Source organism: Macaca thibetana, chromosome 7 (assembly GCF_024542745.1).
Source record: "Macaca thibetana thibetana isolate TM-01 chromosome 7, ASM2454274v1, whole genome shotgun sequence".
In the NCBI taxonomy this organism is placed as follows: domain Eukaryota; kingdom Metazoa; phylum Chordata; class Mammalia; order Primates; family Cercopithecidae; genus Macaca; species Macaca thibetana.
Window position 1 is genome coordinate 30,522,022 of NC_065584.1, and position 25,405 is coordinate 30,547,426.

The following is a 25,405-nucleotide window of genomic DNA, read 5'->3' on the forward strand; positions in this document are numbered from 1 at the left end:
AGGCTACAATCTGCAGCGATGCCATAAAAAATATGGATGAAACAGGTTTGCAAACAGGCCGTCCTAAGGGGCAAGTGTTTCCACATACAGGAATCATGCCGAGGGATGAGGAGCTGCAAACGCAAATAACTGGGTTCTCTTGAGCCTCTGAGGCTCAAATTTTTGTGCTCCTTCCCTTCTCTGGATTCCACTTCTTAAGGAAGGATGGTTCTCTTTATTTCAGAAGGGACCTTCTCTAGCCATCTTTACCCATTTTTTGTTTCTTACTAGTGGCCTGCCAGCTACTTTTTTTTTTTTTTTTTTTTTTTTTTTGAGACAGAGTCTCAGTCTGTCGCCCAGGCAGGAGTGCAGTGGCTGGATCTCAGCTCACTGCAAGCTCCGCCTCCTGGGTTTACACCATTCTCCTGCCTCAGCCTCCCGAGTAGCTGGGACTACAGGCACCTGCCACCTTGCCCGGCTAGTTTTTTGTATTTTTTAGTAGAGACAGGGTTTCACCGTGTTAGCCAGGATGGTCTCGATCTCCTGACCTCGTGATCTGCCTGTCTCAGCCTCCCAAAGTGCTGGGATTACAGGCTTGAGCCACCGCGCCTGGCTAACAGCTACATTTTAAAAAGCCACTTAGACAATTGTATAGGACAGAAATAATACTGTAAGAATTAGACTATGACAACCCTCCAGGCCTTTTAGTGAGGATCAGCTTTTCATTTCCCCAGTGTCTTAAAGATCGAAGGAAGGGGCTCCCGACTGGCCTCAGAAACAGGGAGGACTCCACATGTCTCCCTGTTGAGATCCTCTAGGTGAACCCTGACAAGGAGCAAGGCTTGAGGCGGCACGGCGGAAGGCATGGAGGTGTGCTTGCTAAGGACCACTGTGCTGTAGAAAGAACTTCACTTACTGTGGCTTTAGTTTATCCCGGTATACAATTGTAGTAGCTTTGTCACTTAAAAGTTCTATTTGTGAAAGTGTCGATCAGATGGAAGAAATCACTGGACTGTCTTCACCTCTCACTCCTCCCAACCTGCCCAGCAAAAACCTCCAAGGCTCCAGAAAACGGAGGAGTACTCATTTGCCATAAGCCTGCTCATATTTCAAGTTCACACCAGTGAAAATCTGAGCAATGAATTTCCACATGTTCAGTGTCTAATCCCAATATTCCCAAATAAATGAGTACCTATGTTTAACATTTAAATCAGTTCAAATATTTACTCCAGGTTTCATTCAGTATTTTAAAGCAGTTATAAAGCAAAAAGGCCAAATAGGTTTCAAGTAAGTGACTTTTATTTTTCTCTGACATTTCACAGTCAATTTCTGCAAAACTTCATACTTTCTCAAAAGAATTCACATTTGCTAAATAAACTTCTACCCTAAAGAATTCATAGCTAGAAAACCACTTCAATGTATGCACAAAAATTACTTTTCTGCTAAAGGAACCATAGTAGAAAATAAAAAGTCAGACAATACTATAATCAATAAAAACCAATGAGTGTAATAAATTACAAATGTCATTAAATCCCATTCCCATAACCATTGCAATCAGCAACTTTTCTAGATATATTTCAATAATGCCAACAAAATCTGCCAAAAGTTCTCTTAAGGGTTGCTCTGAGCTAAAAATGGCTTCTCACCTACAGAAAACAGCAGCTCTGCCACAGTACTTCATAGCCAATTATGTTATGCATCGCTAAAACCATCACTACTTACAGCCTTGGGCAACCGATGGAGATCTTTCTGGTCACCTCCAAGGTTCCTCCATTTGCTGGTCTGGCTTCTGGCCCCAACTGTCTGCTGGCCTCAGTGGATCTCTCCTTCCAAGATCTATCTTCTCTACTTGGGTTCATCTGCTTACAGCTCCAATAGGGAACAAACACCCATGGTAATAGCCTGGAGAGACTTCTAGCACTAAGTTACAAGATTAGAGAAGAGCTGGGGGTGGTGCTGCTTCTCCCTGCCACTCAGCAGTGAGGATTGATAACGGCTTTCATCATCTTTTACTGAAACAGGGAGGGAAATGCAAGCCTTAATCTAGGAAGAAGAGTCCAAGAGGCTTATAGCTCCACAGAGGGTTTTTCCAATGGAATAAATTTGGTTCTCAGCAAGTGTTTTCGGATTTTTGACACTCAGTAAGACTCATGACTGGTGCCCAGGCTGTTCTGAATGCACCTGTCTCTATAGCTTTGCTGCCAAACGTACTCTGCCAAAAAGGAAGCTTCCTAGCATGGTGCACAGAGTAGAACTGCTATAGTACCACACAGATTCAGGGCAGGCAAAGAGAGTGGGCCAAGAAAAAAATATTAAAAGGAGCTGAATCTGCCTAAAGACACATTTGCTCTGATTTCTGAAATTCTTTCAGAGAGTAAAGAGCAGGTAATAATTCTGCGTTGATGAGGGGAGTCTAGGGATGTTACCAAGTTGTTCACTTCTAAATCAGTCATATCTAAATCACACGCTTGTGAACAAAGTATAGGCAATCTGAAGCCACATACTTTTTAAACTATGTTAGAGTTACAACTACCTAGGAAATGTCATCTTTAACTTCTGGTCTTGGTAAAACTTTTCTTTGCAGAAAGGGTGAAGCTGGGCTGGGCGTGGTGGCTCAGGCCTGTAACCCCAGCACATTGGGTGGCCGAGGCAGGCAGATCAACTGAAATCAGGAGTTCGAGACCAGCCTGGCCAACATTGTGAAACCCTGTTTCTACTAAAAATACAAAAATTAGCTGGGCGTGGTGGCAGGCACCTGTAATCCCAGCTACTTGGGAGGCTGTGGCAGGACAATCACTTGAACCTGGGAGGCGGACGTTGCAGTGAGCTGAGATCCTACCATTGTACTCCAGACTGGGCAACAAGAGTGAAACTCCGTCTCAAAAGAAAAAAAAAAAAAAAGAAAGATGAAGCTGATCATATAGAACTTATTAAGATAATTTTGTAAAGAACAAAGATTTTCAAGAGGATGAAATTTTAAAATAAGAGAATATTTTGAAACTTTACTACTTAGAAACATAGTTGCCTATTTAATGAAGCTGAAAAAAACATGTATCATCTGGAAACTCTGGTCATGGTCTCCATTTCGAGATAAACTTCATATAACCAACATTACACCTTTGGCTTTGTTGCCAATATCTAACACATGAAGGAAACACAGAAGACAATGCTCTATAACTGCTTCCCATCACTATGACATGGAACAAATGAAAATTTGGGATGTGAAAAGAAAATGGGTAAGATGCTTTCCAATTTTTTGTAGACTTACCATACCTTCGAGACAACTGTATTTAATTCAAAATTTATCAAGCATAATAATCACTTCTTTTATCAAAATAAAAGAAAAAGAAAAAAAAACAACATGGCAACAGAGTTAACTTATACTACATCCCCAGGAACCACTGAAACGATCCTTAAGATTTTTAGATATAAAACAGGATATACTGTTTCAAAAGAAGAGAGAAAAAAAGCCTAAGTTACCAGAATCGTCCAGCTCTTGACCATGAGATATGCCAGCCATGTCTATTTTCTTTAGCTTCTAAGTCAATAAAGCAATTCATCGACTATAATTCCAGATGGTACTGCATCCATTCCACACCTTAAAATTTGGAAGTATTTTTTTGCCTGCTAGTTTAAGAAAAATCTGACTTGTAATGAAAGTCTAGGAGTCAGATGGTACTACCCTTTCCCTTGACTTTCAAGTTTAAGAAAACAAAGCGTTGAGTGATTAAGTGCTCGCACCCAGGTGCAACCTGTGCCGAGGGCATTTTAGGTCTTGCCCAACTAGCACGATGCCTTGTGGAATGCAAGCAACCTCCTCTTATTTCTCTCTGTGACTAAGACAGGCAAGGGAAGATCCATGAAGGTTTCCTTGTGTCACCTACTCCCTGGCTCAACAGGCGTTGCTCTGTATGCTCATTCGTGTTACTGCACCCTTGATCCTGGTGAGAGGGTGGGATGATGGGAGGTGACAGCAGGAAGAGCCCCACACAATCATCTCCTGCTTTGCCCCGTGATCCACTGAAGCACCTGCAGGCTAAGGAAAAGGGGCCCAAGGGCACTCCCAAACTGAGGTCCTCAGTGGAACAGGGACATATGTATACTGTGCCCAGACCACAAGTTAAGACAGCAGCCAGGTATTGGCACGTGGCTTCCTAAGTGAACCACGACACAGTTTAAGTTTAGAAGGAAAAGCTCTTACATAAGCTTTGGGAAACAGGAGTAGGTAACAGTAAATGAGCGAAAAGAACCACTCAAGTAACAGGAAAATATGCCTCTGTACTATATGTCTGGGTGATCAGAGAATGCTTCTAGGTCACTGCCTGTATTACTGGACCCAGGTGTTAAAGATGCCTGCAGCTTGGCCCAAGCCTGGGGGGCCCTGCTCTTGGTGGCTTCTATAAACAGCTGGGTTTGCTCCTTTAGCTGGTCTAGTTCTACCTGAGTTGCCTGGTTCTGACGAATCAACTCCTTGGTTTTCAAAGTGATCTCTAGCAAACCAGATTTGTGTAGGACTACTAGGGTATTCTGAAAGCGCCTATGTTTGCTCTGCCGCTGCTCTGAAAAGATATCTGGGCTGCGGCAGAGGTGCTCTGCAGCCCATAAAGGTGAGCTATAATTAGCGGACAGTGGTGAAAGGGGAGAGTTGCTCTCTAACCCATGGAGAGTGCTGTCTGATGCGCAGACAGGACTGGCGGGGGAAGCGAAGGTCAGACTGGGAGCTTTAGCCACATGACTGCTGGATACTGGCTGAAGAGTCTGTGGACTTCCACCTGCCACCAGAGAGGGCACACCCTGCAGAGCTGAGTCCTCGGCAAGTTTGGCGCTGGGTGGTGCTGGCGTCGAGGGACTGGACGGAATAGCACCAACCTTGGTTGGCTCACTGGAAGACAAGCTAGGCCCAAGTCTCTCAGTACAGATTTTCTTCTGCACTCCACTTGCTCCTTTTTCTTCTGGGCCAAGGGAAAGGCCCCTTTTGCCTGGATGTGGGGCTATTTTGGTGTAAGAATTCAGAATGGGCAAGTAGTTCCTGGAGTCGGACTTTTTCTCACCAGTGTGGCATGGACTGACAGGAGATGGTACAGGTGGATGAAGGAATAAGAGCTGTGGCTGTGCTGAGATCACTTCGAAGGAGGGCTGGACAGTCCATGACTGGAGCTGGGATGAGCTGCTGCCCTGAAGACAAAGGAGGAGAGCAGCACACTACTCATTACTGCCGAAACGATAGTGAAGCTTCTGTCAAAGGGGCAAGCGGATGCTCAAATGTTTAGAACAATTTCAAGGACAGCGCTTCCCTCACATAGTGGTTTGAACATCTATTTGTGTCTGATATCACAAATACTTTCTTAACTTTTTCTAAGGGAAAATTGGAGGAAACACCTATTTTTATTCAAGTGCTATCACTCAGAAAAATAAATGGGTAGGTAAAGCAATGACATAGCTAAGGTCATAACTGAAACAATAAAAATATGAATTTCCTGGTGTAAGTTAAAATATGACTTTACACCAAAGTATATCTTCATTTAATTACATCTGGGACCTCTTTTACCTGAAAATAACTTTTGATTAAAAAGTAACATATTGGGTCGGGTGTGGTGGCTCATGCCTGTAATCCCAGTATTTTGGGAGGCTGAGGGAGGTGGATCACCTAAGGTCAGGAGTTCGAGACCAGCCTGGCCAACGTGTGAAGCCCCATCTCTACTAAAAATACAAAAAATTAGCTGGGCGTGGTGGTGCATGCCTGTAGCCCCAGCTACTTGGGAGGCTGAGGCCGCAGAATCGCTTGAACCCGGGAGGTGAAGATCGCAGTGAGCCGAGATTGTGCCACTGCACTCCAGCCTGGGCGACAGAGCAAGACTTGGTTTCAAAAACAACAACAATAACAGAAAAAAAGAAAAAACAACCCATATTGTCAGGAGTCTATGGGTCCCTGTTTTTAAGGCAGTGACATCCAACAATCATAAAACCATTCAAAATAATAACAGCTACCATGTATTGGTGCTGACTATAGGCTACCACTGTGTATAATGTTTTACATGAGTTACTTAATCTATATAACAACCTCATGAGGTAGTTACCATTTCCCTTCATAAACAGGAAACTGAGGCTTAGAAAGTTGAAATAACTTGTTTTAAGTCACCAAGTTACTAAGTGATGCCGTTAGGATTCCATCCTCTGTCTGACTCTAAAACCCATCTGAGCCATTCTGCTATACTGCCTTTGTTTTATTACTCCTCAATTATGCATTACTTTTTAATTGAAGTATTGATTCAGATGAAATCTAATAAAGAAGGACATGGCTACTTGTCTCCAATGTTTGAAAGCCAATCCAGTTCCAACCTGGTCCCAAAAATCTGAGTGTAGATAAAGCCAGGCAAAGGGCAAGTCTGACAAGAGGTTCACATCCTCAGTGGGGTCAGGTGGAGTCATCTGATTTATCTGAAGAACATTAAGAACTATCTTCCCATACATGTACATGCGCAGACCATTTTGCATATTTCAGTTTCTTGGATGCAAGGTTAGGAACTTTAGGCCAACTATAATTCATTTCCCATGCGAAGGCTGGAACGATCTGGAGTCCTCTTGATGTTCAAATATACTCCAGGATATACTAAGGCAAGCAATGCTAGGGCCAGAAACCACATTTCCTTGTCATAGGAGATCCAAAATCAAGAGGTCTTTTGAAGTAGAGATCAGCCTGTTCCAGCTCAGTCAGAAGCAAAACTTCATGCCCTCTCTAGGGATGACCTACTAGGCAAATGGATCTGGAAAATATCTAATGCATTGCTTTCCCATGCTTTTACTGGACTGCACTTCCTAATGCTACTGTTATGCCCACTGTCCTAACAGATACTTAGCTGACTTGTTCTAATTATTAGATTTTACAAATTGTATTATTCATGTTGAAATCACCTGAGGGAATACGGAACAAAATTTTAGACTTGGACAGGATCTCAGAATCATTTCACATAAACCCTTCATATTAAAGATGAAGAAACTGATATCCATCATGGTTAATTATGTACAAGATCACACTGTCTAGTGACAGAGATGGAATCAGACTCTCAAAAGAAAAATATCTAAAACCAAGCAGCCATAATCAAGACATTACACAATATGCAGAGGGTTTTAAATATGTAACATTATTTTAATTTTAGAATATGCTGGATTCTAGTATGTTTTTTAAAAACGAAACAAAACTAGACTACTCCCTTAGGTCAGCCTCTTAGCTCCTGATCAGACCCAGGAGCCTTTCTGGCGGGTCTTTGTCCTGAAGAATGTGGCTCTGCTGGAAAAGCCTACTCACTCCGTAACTGTGTGTGTGGGCTGTTCTCAGCCTTCTGGAGCTGCCAGCCTAGCCTACAACAAAGAAGGGATATAAACACAGACACACAAGAAAAGGACAAGGAAGCCAGAGAGGAAGGCAGGGAGAAAAAGAATTGGGAGAAAGGAAGCCCAGGAGAAGCACTGACAGCACTGGTGGGGCCAGGGCAATCTCACGTGGGCTTCATTTCCTGTCTCTATTATTTCTTTTCCTTTCAATAAGGAGAGCCATGCTTCCAGCTGAGATATGATTTACCAAGCAAAAATCTTCAAATTCCTTTTCAGAACTCACCAGGCTGCCTTGTTGAAAATCAGTTTGTGTTCCTCATACATAACTAGGTAATAGCTAAGACATTAAGATTTCCTGTCGGGTTAAAGCCATGTTCTAACCTTTTACCCTAAGGAGGGAAAAGTCAACTACTCAAGCCAGATTTCAAATTTCACTATCTTCAAGTAGCCTCATCAATGAACCCATATCAGAACTGATACATTTTCAGAGGAAAGTACGGTAAGACTAAATTTCTTTGGCTGAAATCAATCTTTTCTATTCTCAAACTTCTCTATTCTAACTTAACCAAGTTTATATGATCAAGTTCTCAGTTTCGAACACTAGAGCTTAACTTAGATTTTCATCTAAATCTTTTCTTTCATATCTAAACAATAATCATATAATATACACAGTTATGTAATGAAGCCCCAAACAGGATGTGTTTCCACTCCACAACAATGCTGTGTGGATTCTGCTGGTATTCCCATACTTGAACCAGGAGCAGCTTCGTCACTAATGATGGGCTCTGGCTGACTACTAAGAAAATGCTCAGTGTATGACATAAGAAACAGGGAAATTGCCTCTACTTCTGAGATAAATGCATTCTACATTCTTAAATTCCCAGGGCAATTCATATTAAAAAGAGCTTCTTTTGTTTCTACCCTAAACTCTGCCACATGTTAGAATGCACCACTGAAGTTATGCCATTTCTGCTTGGTTCCTCTATATACATTTCAGGGTCCCTTTGGACAAACTATGAATACAGAAATAAAACAACCTAGCTGTCTCAAAAATGAGAACACACATCATGATTCTCCTATTCCTTTTTAAAACAGTGTCACACTTGAAAGATAACATCTGCTCCCCAGGAGAGAAAGTACACATTGGTGTGGTTCTAGTGGTCTGTTTCTAAAATCTCTCCTTGGCAGAGAATATAAATCTCTTCCTTTATACACAGGAAGCTCAGAAATTTTTATTTGCAAAGCCTTTAGGTGATATTAGTCCTCCTCACCTGTTTGACCAGCACATTCTTCATGACGACCATGGGAGACAGGGTAGGGAAGGCATTCTTTGCAGTTTTGGAGTTCTGCCTCGGCCTGTCTTCTCTGCTCCAGCCTAAGGCGCTCAGCATGTCCTCGGACTCCATCTGCTCTGCGGAGCTCAGACATTCCGAGCTCCCATCTGGTGGGCAGAAGAATGGTCAATTCACTTAGGCTCTAGACTAGAGGTTCTTAACCAGGCTCCTAAGGAGCTATGGACCTCTTGAAATTGAAAGCAACACTTGTGATGTGTTTTTGTGAATTTTATTAAGAAGGAGGCTTTTAGCTTTCATTGGCTTTTCAACGGGATCCATAATTAATCCCTCCTCCACCAAAGATTAAGAATTATTGCCCTAGGACAATTTTGATTTCCTTTCTAACTCTCTTACAGACAAAAACCTGCCTCAATTAGGGCTCACATGAAAGTAATCATCACCAGTCTACAGGATAAATGAGTTCGAGGCTTCAACGTTAGTTTATTACTTTTGAGAATCTGTTGTTGAGAAAGGAGATGGGTATGGCCCAAGGTAGGATTAAGACCTTCAGAGGCTCTGGGTACCCCAAGAGGTAATTACATTTAAAAAAACAAAACCAATCTGTAAACCTCAAAACAACTGCATTTTATCCAGTTTAAGGAAGACTGTATGACTAGAAGGATATGCATCAATGGAAATATTATTTAGAATCTCCAGTGACCCTTTTAAAAAAATTATAAATGTTGGGATCCTTCCCTTGATCTACTGAAGTGATTTACCTGGTTCCATAGTAGCGTATTTTCACAAAACACAAGTAATCCAAATGTACACCTCTAGTTAAGAACCATTAGACCGAAAACGAATGAGCCCAGAAGCAATGTACATATTGAGTGCCCAGATCTTGGTTTCTAAATGCCATTCTGCACATAAAGGAAATGAGGGCTCCTTGGAGAAACAGCTGATTCCAAGACTTTGACAGGGAAGATATGAGATAAGCCTGGACAGCTTGTTGTCCCAGAAAGCAAAGAAGTGCTCAAACACTAACAGAGACATGTCAAAGAGACACAAGAGCTATCTTGAAGGGACTCCTGCTGGTCAAATTTGAGACAATTTGAGTATCAGAAATCATGATTTTAACGGATTGACAAACTGAATTACAAAAGAATTCCATGACTACATTAGTGATACTCAAAGATGAGGGAGGACGGAAAGCACTTTTTACAGAAGAATGTCTTAATGGACAAAGAATGGTAAAATTAGAAGATCACCACTTTTTTCTTTGAGACAGAGTTTCGCTCTTGTTGCCCAGGCTGGAGTGCAATGGCACGATCTCAGCTTACCACAACCTCCGCCTCCCAGGTTCAAGCGATTCTCCTGCCTCAGCCGCCCGAGTAGCTGGGATTACAGGCATGTGCCACCACGCCCGGCTAATTTTGTATTTTTAGTAGAGACAGGGTTTCTCTATGTTGGTCAGGCTGGTCTCGAACTCCTGACTTCGGGTAATCCGCCTGCCACAGCCTCCCAAAGTGCTGAGATTACAGGTGTGAGGCATCACGTCCGGCCAAAATCACCACTTTTAAACCACCAATGTACTGATTCAGGCAAAGATCATCAATGGATGCTAACTCTGGTAAAGAGTTTGTTGGGGAATAGGATAGTCACACAATTATGAAGTATTGTATGATCTTATAAAAAATAAATTACTTATTAATTACAAAGAGAAAAGGGTACTTTAACAATAAAGAAATCTGGTACACACTATCTTAGCCAAGTGATCAACCAACCAGAGCATCACCAAGAGTAAGACTAACTTAAGAGTCTCCACATGTGTTGCAATGGGAAGGATACAACATCAACAACATAATATTCTGGTCAAGATGCTAATCCTGACCCTAATAATGGGGACACTACCAGAAAATCCAGGGTGTGAGACATTCTACAAAGCAACAGGCCTGACTCATTCAAAGATGTCAATGTCATAAAAGAAAGAATAAAAAGCAAAGATAAGATATGGGGGTGGTTATAGACTAAACCAGACTAAAGGACAGGACAACTAAATCCAATGCTCAATCTTCAGTTGGATTCTGGATCCAAAATAGACAAAAAGATAAACAGCTGTAAAGAAAATTATTGGGACAATGGGGGAAAATCTGAATATGCAGTGTAGCTAATGATAAGTATCAGTGTTAAATTTCTTAGGTATGATAATGATATTATAACTATATAGAAGAATGTCCTTGTTTTTAAGAAATTTGTACTGAAGCTATATAGGGGTAAAATGTCAAGTGTTTGCAATTTACTTTCAAATAATTCAGTGTGTGCGTGTGTGTGTGTGCGTGTGTGTGGAGAGAGAGAGAGAAAGCATATATGACAAAAAGATAGATATATGGGGTATACATTTGCTTTTGTATAGATTTGAAATTTTTTGAAATACAAATGCAGTAATTAAAATGGGAAAAACTGTCTTGATTTTACAAATTTCATCCTACTCCAAGGTAACTGGAATAACTCAGGTAGTGAGGAAATCACTGGCACGTGGCCCAAGAGTGGCTAGACGCATTCCAGTGGCATTCACTGGGGCTACTTTCTGGGGCATAATGAGTTTGATTATTTTAATACCACTTTATGTCTGAGTAGTACAATATTCTTAAAACAACTGGCCTGACAAAGTTGAAGTTGTTAGAAGTGTCAAAATGTCAACAGTACTGGAAATAATAGATGGTAAGATTATTGATAATGTTTATTTTCTTCTTCGTGGTTTCCTACATGTCCAAGCTTCTATAATGAGCATGTATTCATGAAATGAAAAACAGACAAAAAGCAAACATGATATTGAAAGAAAAAAAAAGAGACGCTAGGCCTCCAATGTTTCCCAAACCTGTCTGACCATACAACAAAAACACTTGTTTTTTAAAAAACCCACATTCCAGGCCCTGTCCAGACCCTTGAAAGAGTCTCCAGGAGGGAGATCTGGTGATCAATATTTTTAACAAATGCCTCGGGTGAGCTTTATGATGAGGCAGGCTTGGGAAACAATGCTGAGAGAGAGAAGAAAAATCCAAAGGGAAGGTTGGCCCGCCCTTCCCTGGACTGTCCTGGCCCTGGGCAGGGCAACTAATTCCTCTTAATCTAATCCCTTGGTTGGCGCTCTGTTCCTCTTTGAGCAACAGTCTATTTATAATTTGCCTTTTCAAGCAGCATGCCTACAGGGAGAAAATATGCCAATCTAAAGACAAGAGAGTTCTAGTTTTCCTAACAGCTGCATTTCTCATTATAAGTTAATAAATCAAAATTGATTGTCTTTCTGAGTCTGGATAATACAAATTTTCTCCTTGAGAGGGTTCTACTCTCAGGATGTTGACTTGGCTAGAATCCCTCAGCATCACCCCCTCTGCATCCCCTGCGCCAAAAATCACACTAGCACCATATTCAAGCCACTACCCTCAGACCGGGAAATTAAAAAAAGAGCCCCAGCACAAAATTAAAAGATTCAATGTATATTCAGCTAGCCCTTTTCGGTAAGGTTTAAGAAAAACTTGTAAGGAAAACTGTTCTATTTTCTTATCTCTAATAGATACTCAAGTTTAGAGCTAGGCCAGGAGGCTCACAGTCCAAATACAAAATGCATCGAGACTCGGGGGGAGGGGTTGTTGGAGGGGTACATTTCTAAACACAGCAAAACTACTTTCTCAATGAAAAAGGTACCTTACAAATTACATACAATATTACTTTTATTTAACTGGCAGTCTTCAAATTTGTTACATGGCAACTACATGCAGTAGCATTTTTTCCTCTACAATATAATAATTCCTGTGAAAAAGGAAGTAAAACAACAGAATTATGAGTATTTTTTTCCAGTGATCAGTTGCAATAGTTGGAAGTGTAAGATTCAGAGTCTAAGTTGAAAAAAGATGTCAAATAATTCTTTCAGAACTAACCCTACGGTGACTTTGATGGGTACCCTGACATATGGCATCAGAATTACCATTTTAAAGCATCAGGTAAGTATTTATCCTGTGCGTGAAAGCATCCCATCCTTATCACATAAATGAGTTTTGGGGAGGAAATTTTTTGGGCAAAGCATTCACTCACAAAACAGCGGAAGGATAAGATATATTTAACCTGAAAAGCCAGAGTCCTTGTCTGACTCAGCAGCAGCCATCCCGAGCTGACGAGCCACTTTCTTCATCTCTGTGCCTTTGCCTACTTTGGCGGAGAGTCTTCTGGGGCTCTCTCTGGATGGGTTTTTCCTCTCCATGGTTTATTCAGCTGGAGGCAGATTCATTGGTACTCTTTTCATCTGGACTGCCCTATGAAAAACAATTATATAAGAAGTCACTGCCTGGAGAGCTGAAACAGGTGATCCAGATAGTGAATAAAGTATGGGCAAAGAACACTGGCCTCACCCACTTTAGCTTTATTTTCCTCAGAGGTCTCAACTGACAAAAGTTTCAAGTTTACTAAACAGAAGGTTTCCACCCATAAGGAGATTCACCGTCCTCTGGCTGCCCTCTAATTCCATTACAAATTCAAGGCACACAAACCACATTCAACATAGCTTTGTAAACTGCTAACAAAGGCACATTTGATTAGGCTTTTTGCAATGGGTAACAAAATGAACTCACCAGAGGGGAAAGGGGACAGGGGAGTGAAGACAAGGGAAAAAGAAGATGGGAGAAGAGTGAGGGCAGAAGGAGGGGGAGAGGGGAAAGGGGAGAGGAGAAGAGAGACACCACGAGGCTTGCTTTCCTCGTGTACATTTGCAGGCTCATGACCTACTGCCACCTCCCACAGTGTAGTGTTTCTCAAATTAACCTCTAAATCCTTTGGCTGAGGTACTGAACAGAGAGCAAAAACAACTCCCTATACCCAATGCTACTTTTAGGCTTAAAAAACACTTTTATGGGCAAATAATATCATATATAATAAAAAGCTTATAATATGTGTTACTATTAGTGTTATCTTACTTGAGTCTCACAATGTCATCTTCAGTTGCTATCTCACTTTACAGGGGAGGAAACTGAGGCTCAGATAAGTCACAGTCAATCATCTAAAAATATTGATAAATATTGCCACTGTAAATTAGGCATTGTGCAAGGACTGGGTTTATAGAATGAACAGAATAGAACAGAATAGGCATCTGTCACTTCCTTCTTGTAGCTTATGATCTAGAGAGAGACAGTCATTAATCAAGTAATCACTCAACTAGCGACCATTTTGATAAGAGCTATAAATGGAAGGGTCTAACAGTCTGGGGGACTCAGGAAGCGCTCTGTAGCTGGGATCTGGAGGATCAGGAATTAGTAGGAGTTAAGTGAAAGGCATATTCCAGGCAGTGTGAAGGCTCTAAGGGAGCAAGGGGCTTGGCACAAGCAAATAACTGAAAGGCTAGAGCACAGTGTAGAAGGGTATAATGCCACGCACTGATGACAGACTGGTAGTCAGGGAATAGACAGGCAACACCTTGGAATCCATGTTGGAAGGATTTTAGATATTAACTTAAAAGCAATGGGAAGTCATGGAAGAATTTTAACCAGAAGTATGACATGATCAGATGTGCATTTTATTTATCTTATTTTTTGAGACAGTGTCTCACTCTTGTCGCCCAGGCTGCAGTGCAGTGGCATGATCATGGCTCGCTGCAGCCTAGACTGCCCAGATGGAAGCGATCCTCCCACCTCAGCCTATGGAGTAGCTGGGACTACAGGCACGTAGCACCACACCTGGCTAATTTTTTATTTTTTGTAGAGAAAGGATCTCACTTTGTTGCTTGGGCTGGTCTTGAACTCCTGGCCTCAAACAATCCTTCCACCATGGGCTCGGCTCTGTGCCTTGGCTTGGCATCCCAAAGTGCTGGGATTACAAGTGTGCACCAGCTTTGCATTTTAAAAGCATTCTGGATGCTGAACTGAGGCTAAAGTGGAAAAAGGCAAGAGTGGCATTGAGATCATTTAGTTGCTACCGTGATAGTCCAGGTGAATTAAGGTGCTGGAGATGGGGAGAAGAAAAACATGGAGGCCCACCTGATGGGACCTGGTTATTGTACTGGTGGGGGGGGAAGATGGTGGTACCACTTTCTCAGCTAGGGAGCCCAAGAAGTGCACAGAAGGGAGTTGGGTGGGTGGGGCAGGGTGGCATGGTCATGTAGATTTGGTCATGTAGAGACTGAAGTTACTGTGGGTCATCTAAGTGGAGATCCTGGGTAGGCAGTCACATATAAGATTGAAGCCCAGGAGAGAGGCCTATATTTACTCCAGTGATACGCAGCTCATCCACAGCAGACCCAGACCTAGACCAACAGTGCCAAGAATAAGACCAATCAGTCCTTCAAATTGCTGGCTGAGGATAAGAACATTACAGGTATTTTAACATGGCCATTTAGTCACCAAGGAATGGCAACTGTAAGGCCAACATGATAAGAACACAAAGAATACTGCGGGGATAAGGAGAATAGGCCAACAGGGAACATGACAATAATGAAACTAGGAAGATGCAAGCAAAGTCTTGTGATGTTTTAATTCACGATGCACTCCTGACTCTATCCTGTTGTCCTCTGAGTGAAGAAAAACACAAGCCCCCTGCCAAATAGCACTGTATCTAGAATATCCTGGAGTGCCAAGTCTGGACATTCCTGCTAATATAAGATCTAGTGAAGAACATTAACTACCCTAGAAACAGTTCAAAATAAAATTAAATAGAAGACAAGGATGCTTATAAGCAACCCTCTTGCTCATACTTTTGCATACTGTAGGAGCAGACTAAAGGGAACACAAACTGGACTGAATGAGAGTGAATTTTAAACACGATTCCAAGTAAAAATCATTCTGCCCCATATCTAACTCATTTAAGGGGACTGGCTTCCTCATTCAACTGACATCAAATCAAGTACTCCCACAGGTCACACGTTTAATCCTATGTGCATAAAAGATAAACAATGGCACTGTCACATCTTGCAGAGAACTATGCAAAAGCAAGGTCTATCTGACAGCTATGAAATTTGACAGCATGGACGGCCCAGCTTAAAAAGTAGACTAAAGTGTAAAACTACATCTCTAATTAAATCAGGATCCTTTTGTATGAAATTCAACAAATGTGCACAGTATAATTTTCCTAAAATAATACCGTCCAAAAGTGAATAGAAGCCTTCTGCAGAATGAAAAGTAGATGAGGCTTGTGGATGGGCATTCAAACTAATTCATGTCGGACCAGGCTGTTGATTTAGATTAGGAGGGTAGCTCACGTTAGTTGCAACTAATTAAGAATCTTACTTAGGTTCTTGAAGTTTCACATTATCTTACTAAACATGGATTCTTTTACAGGTACTTTAGATAATGCAACCCAATTTAGTCCTCTACAATCCTTGTGGCAAAACAATGAAAAAGGTCTTGCTATTATTATTAAAGTGTAGTCAATGGAGCCACAGAAAATACACAGGAATTTATTCTGGCTTATTGAGAATTTGTAGGATAACAGATAATTGATCATGGAGTCAAAATACTGAAACAGTGACAATCGGTTTTTGAGGCTCAGAAAACAATACTCCAAAGTATGGCACTTTAGCATAACGAGTGCTTTGTTGCTGCTTTTTGTTTTTTCTGAGACTGTGTCTTGCTCTGTCACCCAGGCTGGAGTGCAAGGCCACAAACACGGGCTCACTGCAGCCTTGACTTCCTGGCCATAAAGAAATTATCTGACCTGTCTTGTCTGATAGTAGATCATAAAACCCTCATTCATTCCAGAATGGGTCCTGCCCTATAACAGAGAGGAAGGAATGCTACACAGAGGTCAAGAATAATTCTAGACAGACAGACCTTGCTGGGTTTCCCACCTCACTCCTTTACTATTAGATCATACTCTTTTGTTTGATTTTTCTTTTGTTTTGTTTTTTATTTCTAGACGGATCACATGCTGTTGCTCAGGCTAGAGTGCAGTGGCACAATCATGGCTAACTGCAGACTCAATCTCCTGGGCTAAAGTGATCCTCCTGCCCTAGCCTCCTGAGTAGCTGGGACTCCAGGTGCATACCACCACACCCAGCTAATTTTTAAATTTTTTTGTAGAGACTGGGTCTTGATATGTTGCCCGAGCTGGTCTTGACCTCCTGAGCTCAAGCAATCCTCCCACCTCAGCCTTCCAAAGTGCTGGGATTACAGGCATGAGCCACCATGCCTAGCCAGATCATACCCTTTTTGTCCAATCATATTTCTACATGGCCGTCCATTCTTCATCAAACCCAAGCATAAAAATAGACAGTTTTGCCTGAGTTTGGGAGGCTTCAATTGTGAAGACTCCTGTGTCATAACAAAACTTTGATTAAATAAAACTGTTATGTTTTTCTCTTGTTAACCTTTCTTTTGTTATGGGAGGGTCAACTAAGACCCTTATGGTAGGTGAGGAAAGGTATCACAGAGGTAAGTTAAAAAGAGAACAGATGCTAAATTTAGATCCTGGGGAGTTGCTGACAGTTGGAAATAAAGAATGCAAAATCGACTTTAGGATGGAAAATGGACTATTTTTGATATGAAAATGATTAAAAATATGAAAGCCTCTGTCTTCAGTAAAGTTCTCTTAAGCAGCAGAAAGCCTTAGCATTGCAGCCAGGCAGGCTCACATGGGATGTGGAACAAAGGGCTACATCCCTTCCCAAACTTTATTCTTTCGGAGGAGCAGCAGCAGTGCCCTCCTGGGAGTGGCTGAGTGACCCACTCACACACATAAAGCCCTCAACAGGAAAGAAGCAGAGAGTGATGGCATTTGCTACTGGTGTTGTCAACCCCCAAATTTGCAAGGCAAAGTCTGAAAACCTCAAGAAGTTGCTTTTTTTCCTCTTAGATATTAGTTTACAATAAAATTAGATGCTCACACATTGACTAGGAGTTGAAAATGGGTTACTAAGCTCTTACCCACTGTGTCCTTTCTGCTTCCTGGCACAGACTGGAAATCACTCACGCTGCTTTACAAATGCATGTACCTTACTCTGCATTAAAAGGGCTAATTTAAGCTCCAAAACTGTCAGAATTTACCCTAATTGGGCCTCTTATGCATATATATGTAACACATTGTTCAAAAATTTCCCAGAAAGCATAGTACACACTAAAACTCATAATGGAAAGTGAATCAGGCTGGGCGTGGTGGCTCACGTCTGTAATCCCAACACTTTGGGAGGCAGAGGCGGATGGATCACCTGAGGTCAGAAGTTCGAGACCAGCCTGGCCAACATGGTGAAACCCTGTCTCTACTAAAAATATAAAAATTAGCCGAGCATGGTGGCACACATGTGTAATCCTAGCAACTTGGGAGGGTGAGGCAGGAGAATCCCTTGAACGCGGGAGGTGGAGTTGCGGTGAGCTGAGATGTCGCCACTGCATTCCAGCCTGGGTGAAGAATGAGACTCCGTCAAAAAAAAAAAAAAAAGCGGGGGGGGGGGGGGGGGGGGGGGGGAGGGAGGAAAGAAGGAAGGGAGGGACGGAGAGGGGGAATCGGAATCAGAGCCAGGCAATGTGGCTCACGTCTGTAATCCCAGCAGCACCTTGAGAGGCCAAGGCAGGTAGATCACCTGAGGTCAAGAGTTCGAGACCAGCCTGGTCAATACGGTGAAACGCTGTCTCTACTAAAAATAAAAAAATTAGCTGGGCTTGGGGTGTGTGCCTGTAATCCCAGCTACTCAGGAGACTGAGGCATGAGAATAGCTTGAACCTGGGAGGCAGAGATTGTAGTAAGCCAAGATTGTGCCTCTGCACTCCAGCCTGGAGAAAGAACGTGAATCAATAAATATATGTTTATATAAGGGGACAAAATTCAAAATCCTAGCAAGTGCTCCAAAGCACTTAGTTCTTACTACTCTTTTTGCACTTCTGACATTAGTCTAATTATTTGTCTCCTTAACCTTGAGTTGTTTTTTTCATCTTTGCAACCTCAGCCCCCAACAATTAACATGAGGCACTCAATAGAGTAATAAATTCCAACAAATCGGCCGGGCGCGGTGGCTCAAGCCTGTAATCGCAGCACTTTGGGAGGCCGAGACAGGCGGATCACGAGGTCAGGAGATCGAGACCATCCTGGCTAACACGGTGAAACCTCGTCTCTACTAAAAAATACAAAAAACTAGCCAGGCGAGGTGGCAGGCGCCTGTAGTCCCAGCTACTCGGGAGGCTGAGGCAGGAGAATGGCGTACGTAAACCCGGGAGGCGGAGCTTGCAGTGAGCTGAGATCTGGCCACTGCACTCCAGCCTGGGCGATAAAGCGAGACTCCTTCTCAAAAAAAAAAAAAAAAAATTCCAACAAATCTCAGACCTGCTGAGTCTCTCTGACAGCTCTAGTAGCTTAGCAGCACAGAAATACCTGAACAGCTTGAAGGTCAACATTCTGCATTTCCAAACACCATGGTCACCTTAAGATCTAACCTCCACGTCTGGTCCCCTGCAGGAAACAGATATTTGATCTACCCCTTATTCTAAGATGAAACCTCAGGGACAAATCCACCATCCAAATTAAAGCTTGGTCTAATCCACAAACAATCTTTGTGAAGATTTGTCCTTATGATTAAAAAGGAGATCCAAGGGTTACAAGAAAAGGATCTGAAATGCTGCTTTCAGATCTCTCCTTTTATAGACACTTGGCAACATTCCTGGGAGCTCAAGTTCCCTTTAAAATGTGTCACGTGTATAACATGTGTGCCTGGACAGAAGTGTGAGGTAAAAGCCCAACCACAGGCTTAAATACAATAAAGTGATAAGGTCGCAGAAAGAAAACCTTGAGTAATCCCAGTTCGAATTATAAGCACATTACTAGGTGTTCTCCAAAGTCATTTTCTTTTGGCCTGCATATTCAGAGATACCATTCTGGGAGGAGGTCTGTGTATTTTAACAGTGGAAAAACCCTGTCTACCTAAATGTCTAATATTCATCTTCCCTTTCACATTCATTCCATTTCTCCAACGTAGCTGAAAATTCGTGTCAAAGATCCTGAACCCCAATTCCATACAATTTCCCATGTTTGAGACCAGTTTGGCTCTATTTTCACCTTTCAAAGGGAGATGAGCTTAGAGAACTTTCTCCGATCCCCTGCTGCAATTAGTTCACAGTAACAGTGCCCACCTACCCATTCGCACCAGCCCACGTTGCATCTGTGCCAGGCAGCATGTGCACCCTCCAGGCATCCACCAGCCTGCCAGCTCAGCAGGGCAGAACTGGGCAGACCCTAGTACTGTGCTGTGACTGGCATACCACCAGCCTTCCAGGGCAAACGCCCAGGCAATGCATACTGCCAGGACTTGAGCAATAACAGCGAGCCTAGCTCCAGCCTGTGACCTGGGCCGGGATCAGAGTTCCCCCGAAGCCACCCACTAACCACTAACTCCTTACTTGGCACTGCCCACCTTCTCCCCCAAAACACTACCCCCGGCACCAAGCCTGGCAAGCTGGCCACTCAAGGGAAACAACCAGCAACGTGGGTGACGGCAGGTCTCTGGAAAGGGCCACACACCTGTGCCCTGGGGCCAGAACAGGGTACCACCCCCGACCTCAAACTGGAAGCCCAGGACCTTCCCCCAGTTACCAGTTCTGGCGCCCACTCACCTGCCCACTGCCTAGCCCTCAGCTCCCAGCCGGGCTGGACTCCAAGCTCTCTCCCCGCCCAGCCGGCTGGCGGTTGCGCCTAGGGCTAGACCAGGGCCCACCTGCCCGTCACACAAGCCCTCTCCCCACACGCAGCCCCCTCCTCACCGGCGATTCCCTCTCCCACGCCCCTCACAGCAAAGCCAACAACCCTCACTCCCACCATTTGGCCCTCCGTCCCCCGAAAGTCCCAGTTTGCCCCTCTTGCCTACTCGCTCCTCTTCCTCTCTCCCCTACTTCCCCCTCCTCTCCCCACGCTTCTCGCCCAATCCCTCTCCCGTCGCCAACCCTGCTCCCCTCCTCCCAGACCCAGCCCTCCCTTTCTCACCGAGGGCCGGGGTCGCAGCTCCACGACCGGCCCCCGTGGGTCAGGTGGCGCATGCGCGAGCACGGCCCCGCGGCACCATGACAACCTCGTCGTCGCCGGGTGTCTCGCTATCTCCACAGCCTCCCGCCCATTTCTCCTCCCCACCGCCTCCGCGACGTCTTTCGCCAGCCACGTGACTCGGCTCGGAGGACCCAGCACCATGGAGACCCCACGCTCTTCTCCTAGAAGGGGCCTTGGAGACGCGCCCTTTCCCCGCCCCCGCCGGAAGAGCAGGCCGACTCGGGGCGGGGCCGGCGCTCAGAGGCCTACGCTCAAAGGCCTACGCTCTCTCCGCGGCCTGAGGGCGTCTCTATGGTTGGTTCCTGAGGCCCCGCCGCCATTTTGTACGGGTGCCTTGAGCAATGAGCGTCTTGGGCACGGTTTCGAGGCGGGGTTCCGAGGAGCCGGGGGTGGGGCCAGCTTGGAGCGGATACAGCAAAAAGGTGCGACTCTCGCACTGTAGTGGTGCGTGCCGCCGTGCCGCCGGGCAGCCGTTGGGGTGGGGGCCGGGGCGAGTCGTGTCCGGCCTGTGCGCTAGCGGGGAGCGACAGTGCCCTGCGTGGGAGAGCGGGCGCGCGGTTGGCCTCAGCCTGGAGTCACCGTGACAGGGGCGCCAGACCTCCCCGCGTGCTCCTCGCATTTTCCCTACGCCTGTCGCCCGGTTTGTTTTTGTTCCCGTCCACCCTCGAGACCGTGCTTCACGAGGTGGAGGCGCGATTATTTTAAGTGGATGATTTCATGTCCTTTGATGTTTGACTGACTTTGTCATGTGCTGTGGGTTTTATACGGATGCTGTTTCTCGGTGAAGGTTCACGGTGAACACGTGTGTAACAGCTAAAGAAAAAAAGAGCTTGGGATCAGTGGACTTTCTGATGCCTTGAATCAGTGAAGGTTACTTAGAAAAAGAATTATTTCGCCAGTGAAAAAGAGGACATGGGCGAGTTTAAAAAGAGTGTTGACGGGTCGAGATTCTAGAGCTGAGTTGTCCAATAAGGTGGTCACTAACCACTGGATAAGTTTCTCAGTCGTACTAGCCACATTTCAAGAGCTCAGTCACCTCTTTATTGGACAGTGCATATTATAGCCCATTCCCAGCATCCCAGAAAGTTAATATTGCACAGTGCTAAGCTAGATAGTGGGCAGTTGTTTTATACTGGTCATCCAAGCCTTTGTAAGTATGCTAGGTCATGGTTAATCACGTAAGTCCTCTAGACACAGATAATTCTAATGTATTATTGGGTATGGGTGTACTTGTTAGCAATCGGCTTTACCAACAAGTAATATGCCTACAGCATGTAAGGCTTTTGTTTTGGGGACAGAGTGAAAGCAATAGTTAACAATTACCAAGTAATTAGGAGCGGGGCCGCTTTACATACATCCTCTTATGATGCCTTACAAATTTATGACGCAGGTGGTATTTTTTTCCAGTTGTGTGGCGGTTTTGCCCATTAGGACTCAGCTAAAAACCCGTGGCTTTGGCCGGGCACAGTGGCTCATGCCTGTAATCACAGCACTTTGGGAGGCCGGGGCGGGCGGATCACCTGAGATCAGGAGTTCAAGATCAGCCTGGGCTGTTAACACGGTAAAACCCCATCTCTACTAAAAATACAAAATTAGCCGGGCGTGGTGGCACATGCCTGTAATCCCAGCCACTCGGGAGGCTGAGGCAGGAGAATCGCTTGAATCTGGGAGGCGGAGGATGCGGTGAGCCGAGATCGTGCCATTGCACTCCAGTCTGGGCAACAAGAGTAAATCTCCATCTCACCAAACAAACAAAAAACCATGGCTTTTATCCATGAAGCTATTAATACATTGCCTTTTTTTGAAGTGGGATAAAGCAGTCTGCCTTCAAATAACTTAAAATCTGATATGGGAAATAAGACGCGCTTTAATTAATAAATAATATGAAAGAGAATGGGATAAGTACTAGAAGATTCTGAACAAAACCTAATTAATAAAGGGAGAAAAAAATAATTTTTTTTTTTTTTTTTTTTTTTTTTTTTTTTGGTGGTTGGAGTAGGAAGAGACCAGTAGGTAAAGCTTTAAGGATAGCTAAAAGTTGGATTTGCAATAATGGAAGTGGGTGAGCGTATGACCCATATAAAGCCAAAAAAGAATCAATGAAATAAGCAAAAGCATGAAGGGTGGTACTATCTTAGTTTTCCGAAGGGGCAAATAAATGAACTATGAGAGAAATGAATTAATGGCATTTGCAGCAACCTGGATGAGACTGGAGACTTATATTCTAAATGAAGTAACTAAGGAATAGAAACCCAAACATGGTATGTTCTCACTCGTAAGTAGGAGTTAAGCTATGAGGATGTAAAGGTATAAGGATGATACAGTGGACTTTGGGGATTCAGGGGGAAAGGGTGGGAAGGGGGTGAGGGATAAAAGACTACAAATTGGGTTCAGTGTATACTGCTCAGGTGATGGGTGCACTAAAATCTCACAAATCACCGCTTAAGAACTTACTCAGATAACCAAATGCCACCTGTTCCCCAAAAACCTATGGATATAAAAAATTAAAAACAACAACAATAACAATGTAGACACAAGGCTAAATACCTGGGTAACGAAATCATCTGTACAACAAACCCCCATGACACAAGTTTACCTATGTAACGAACCTGCACACGTATCCCTGAACTTAAATAAAAAACAAAACAAAATGAAATAAAACAGTCTGCCTTCAAATAACTTAAAATCTGATATGGGAAATGAGACATGATGTAATAAGCAATATGAAAGAGAATGAGATAAGTGCCAGAAGATTCTGAACAAAGCAATAACATTAGGGTAGAAAAAAAAAAAAAAACTTTCTTCTTTGCTTGTTGGAGTAGAAATAGACCAGCAGGTAAAGCTTTAAAGACAGCTAAAAGTTGGGTTTGCAGTAATGGAAGCGGGTGAGGGCATAACGCATACCAAGCAAAAAAAGAATCAGTGAAATATGCGAAAGCATGAGGCCCTCTTAGTCCTCCGAAGGGGCAAATAAACCAAACTTCCTTGACTTTACCTACATCTTGAGCAGACAGCCATGCTGTACCAATAACTTGAACTTCAGACAAGTATTGAAATGGAACCAAATGAATCAGACTAATTTAATGATAGGCATAATTTTTATGATTATTTTATGCTATGATTCTATATAATTAGATACACAGGATAAACAATTCAGAAAGATTGATAGTGAATATTTTCATATAGGTAAACCACCGTAAACGTTTTTCTTCCTTTTCTATTAATTTACCAAGATTTGTAAATCAGCATCTATTGATAGTTTACTGGTGCCACAAATTCTTTAAGCTTTGCTCACTTTACTCTCTTTACTCTTGGTTGGGATAAGGACCCTGTGATGGATAGTGGGTTCTGAAGCAGCTGTTCTTGCTGTAGGGTCCTTTCCAGTTCAAGTTCTCTCCAGTCCATTGCGGTCTAGGCTCGGTTTGCTACCACCACAACCAGCAGGGGGAGACATGCGCCCTTAAATCCTACGTTTAGGGACTTGCGAATGTTTCTTTTTTCCATCTACTTCTTGAAATTGTAACCTGCCTATCGATGTGAGGATTTGAGTTTTTAATCCTACATAGGATACTGTGAAGACTCAAACATGGGCCGAGTTTTATTTGAAGATATTTTAAGCGTGTTATCTATTGTACAATTTAAAATATATATAAACAATTGTTTAATAATTGTTGAATTTAAAGTTAAAGTCACTTAAAAATATTTAAAAGTGGGCCGGGCGCGGTGGCTCACGCCTGTAATCCCAGCACTTTGGGAGGCCGAGGCGGGCACATGACTAGGTCAGGAGTTCAAAATCAGCCTGGCCAATGTGGTGAAACCCCATCTCTACTAAAAATACAAAAATTAACTGGGCATGGTGGCCTGCGCCTTTAATCCTAGCCACTCAGGGGGCTAAAGCAGGAGAATTGCTTGTTGAACCCAGGAGGTGAAGGCTGCAGTGAGCCGAGATTGTGCCACTGCACTCCAGCCTGGGTGGCAGAGCGAGACTCAGTCTAAAAAAAAAAAAAAAAAATGTAATAGGAGACAGTGAAAGTATTCAGATGATCTAGTTTCAAATCCCAGCTCCTATCGATATCATTTTACAAAAGAAGGGGCATTTTGATATCTTTTCTGTATACACAGGAGGGAAGATGGGACATAACCTCACAATTTAAAAATAGAATAATTTCGGGTGTAGGAAAAACTTAAAGCTTTAGTCTTATTTTTCCAGTTTGGCTGAAGACTGGTGAAAACATCACCACAAGGACTGGCAGCAGTTCTTGGACTGGTGTTTGGGAACCATTGATTTCCTTTTCCTGAACCTCAGTTTGGCCATCTGTAAAATAGTTATCCTCTAGTTTGAATCTAGCATCTAGCATTATTGGTGCTGATCACTTCATAAGTTTTTAAAGAGGATTTGATGGAGTGGTAAGTGTGTGTCATGGGTCAGTGAGAGAAGAGAGGGGCTCCAGCCTGTGTGAGCAGGGGGATCTACAGGTGCCAGATGGCAGAAGCAGAGGCCAGTAATGGTGGGATGTATGACCTTTTTTCCCTTAGCAGTCAGGTGACGAGGCCCTCACAAGCCAGATTGGTTCTTAGCTCACATTTTAGGGGAAGATTTGGCAGAGCAGGTATACTAAAAGGATAATATTCAGGTTATGGTCAGGCTGTTCATATACAGGCAAAGGTTTGATTTTAGAGGCAGTGTAAACCCCTTCCACATAGCCCTCTGTCTTCCTGCTGATACTTGAAATTCCTTTAAGGAATTGCTTGACACCAAGATACTCTGGAACCCAAGACAGATTCTTCCATAACAACATGGAGTGCTTATTATTTGC

The 25,405-nt window shown here is 43.4% G+C and overlaps 2 protein-coding genes across 5 annotated transcripts in view; both read right to left on the minus strand.

The window, feature by feature from the left end:
- TMEM63C (transmembrane protein 63C) overlaps positions 1–1,797 on the minus strand; it is a 143,933-nt gene extending 142,136 nt beyond the window's left edge. For all 3 annotated transcript variants that reach the window (XM_050798701.1, XM_050798702.1, XM_050798697.1), the window contains exon 1: positions 1,702–1,797. The gene's annotated coding sequence lies outside the window, so the exon portion shown is untranslated. The remainder of the gene's footprint in view (positions 1–1,701) is intronic.
- Positions 1–20,642, minus strand: part of CIPC (CLOCK interacting pacemaker) — a 69,403-nt gene extending 48,761 nt beyond the window's left edge. The window contains exons 1-4 of one of the 2 annotated variants that reach the window (XR_007727552.1): positions 20,529–20,642; positions 12,708–12,895; positions 8,583–8,752; positions 1,702–5,154 (exon numbers count right to left, since the gene is read on the minus strand). Coding sequence is in view for 1 of the 2 variants with exons in the window: in XM_050798841.1 (XP_050654798.1) it covers positions 4,261–5,154; positions 8,583–8,752; positions 12,708–12,843 (1,200 nt within the window). In the remaining variant the exon portion in view is untranslated. Of the gene's footprint in view, positions 1–1,256; positions 5,155–8,582; positions 8,753–12,707; positions 12,896–20,528 lie in introns of those variants that run through there. The other variant, XM_050798841.1, reaches the window with a different exon arrangement.
- Between the last annotated feature and the right edge of the window lie 4,763 nt (positions 20,643–25,405).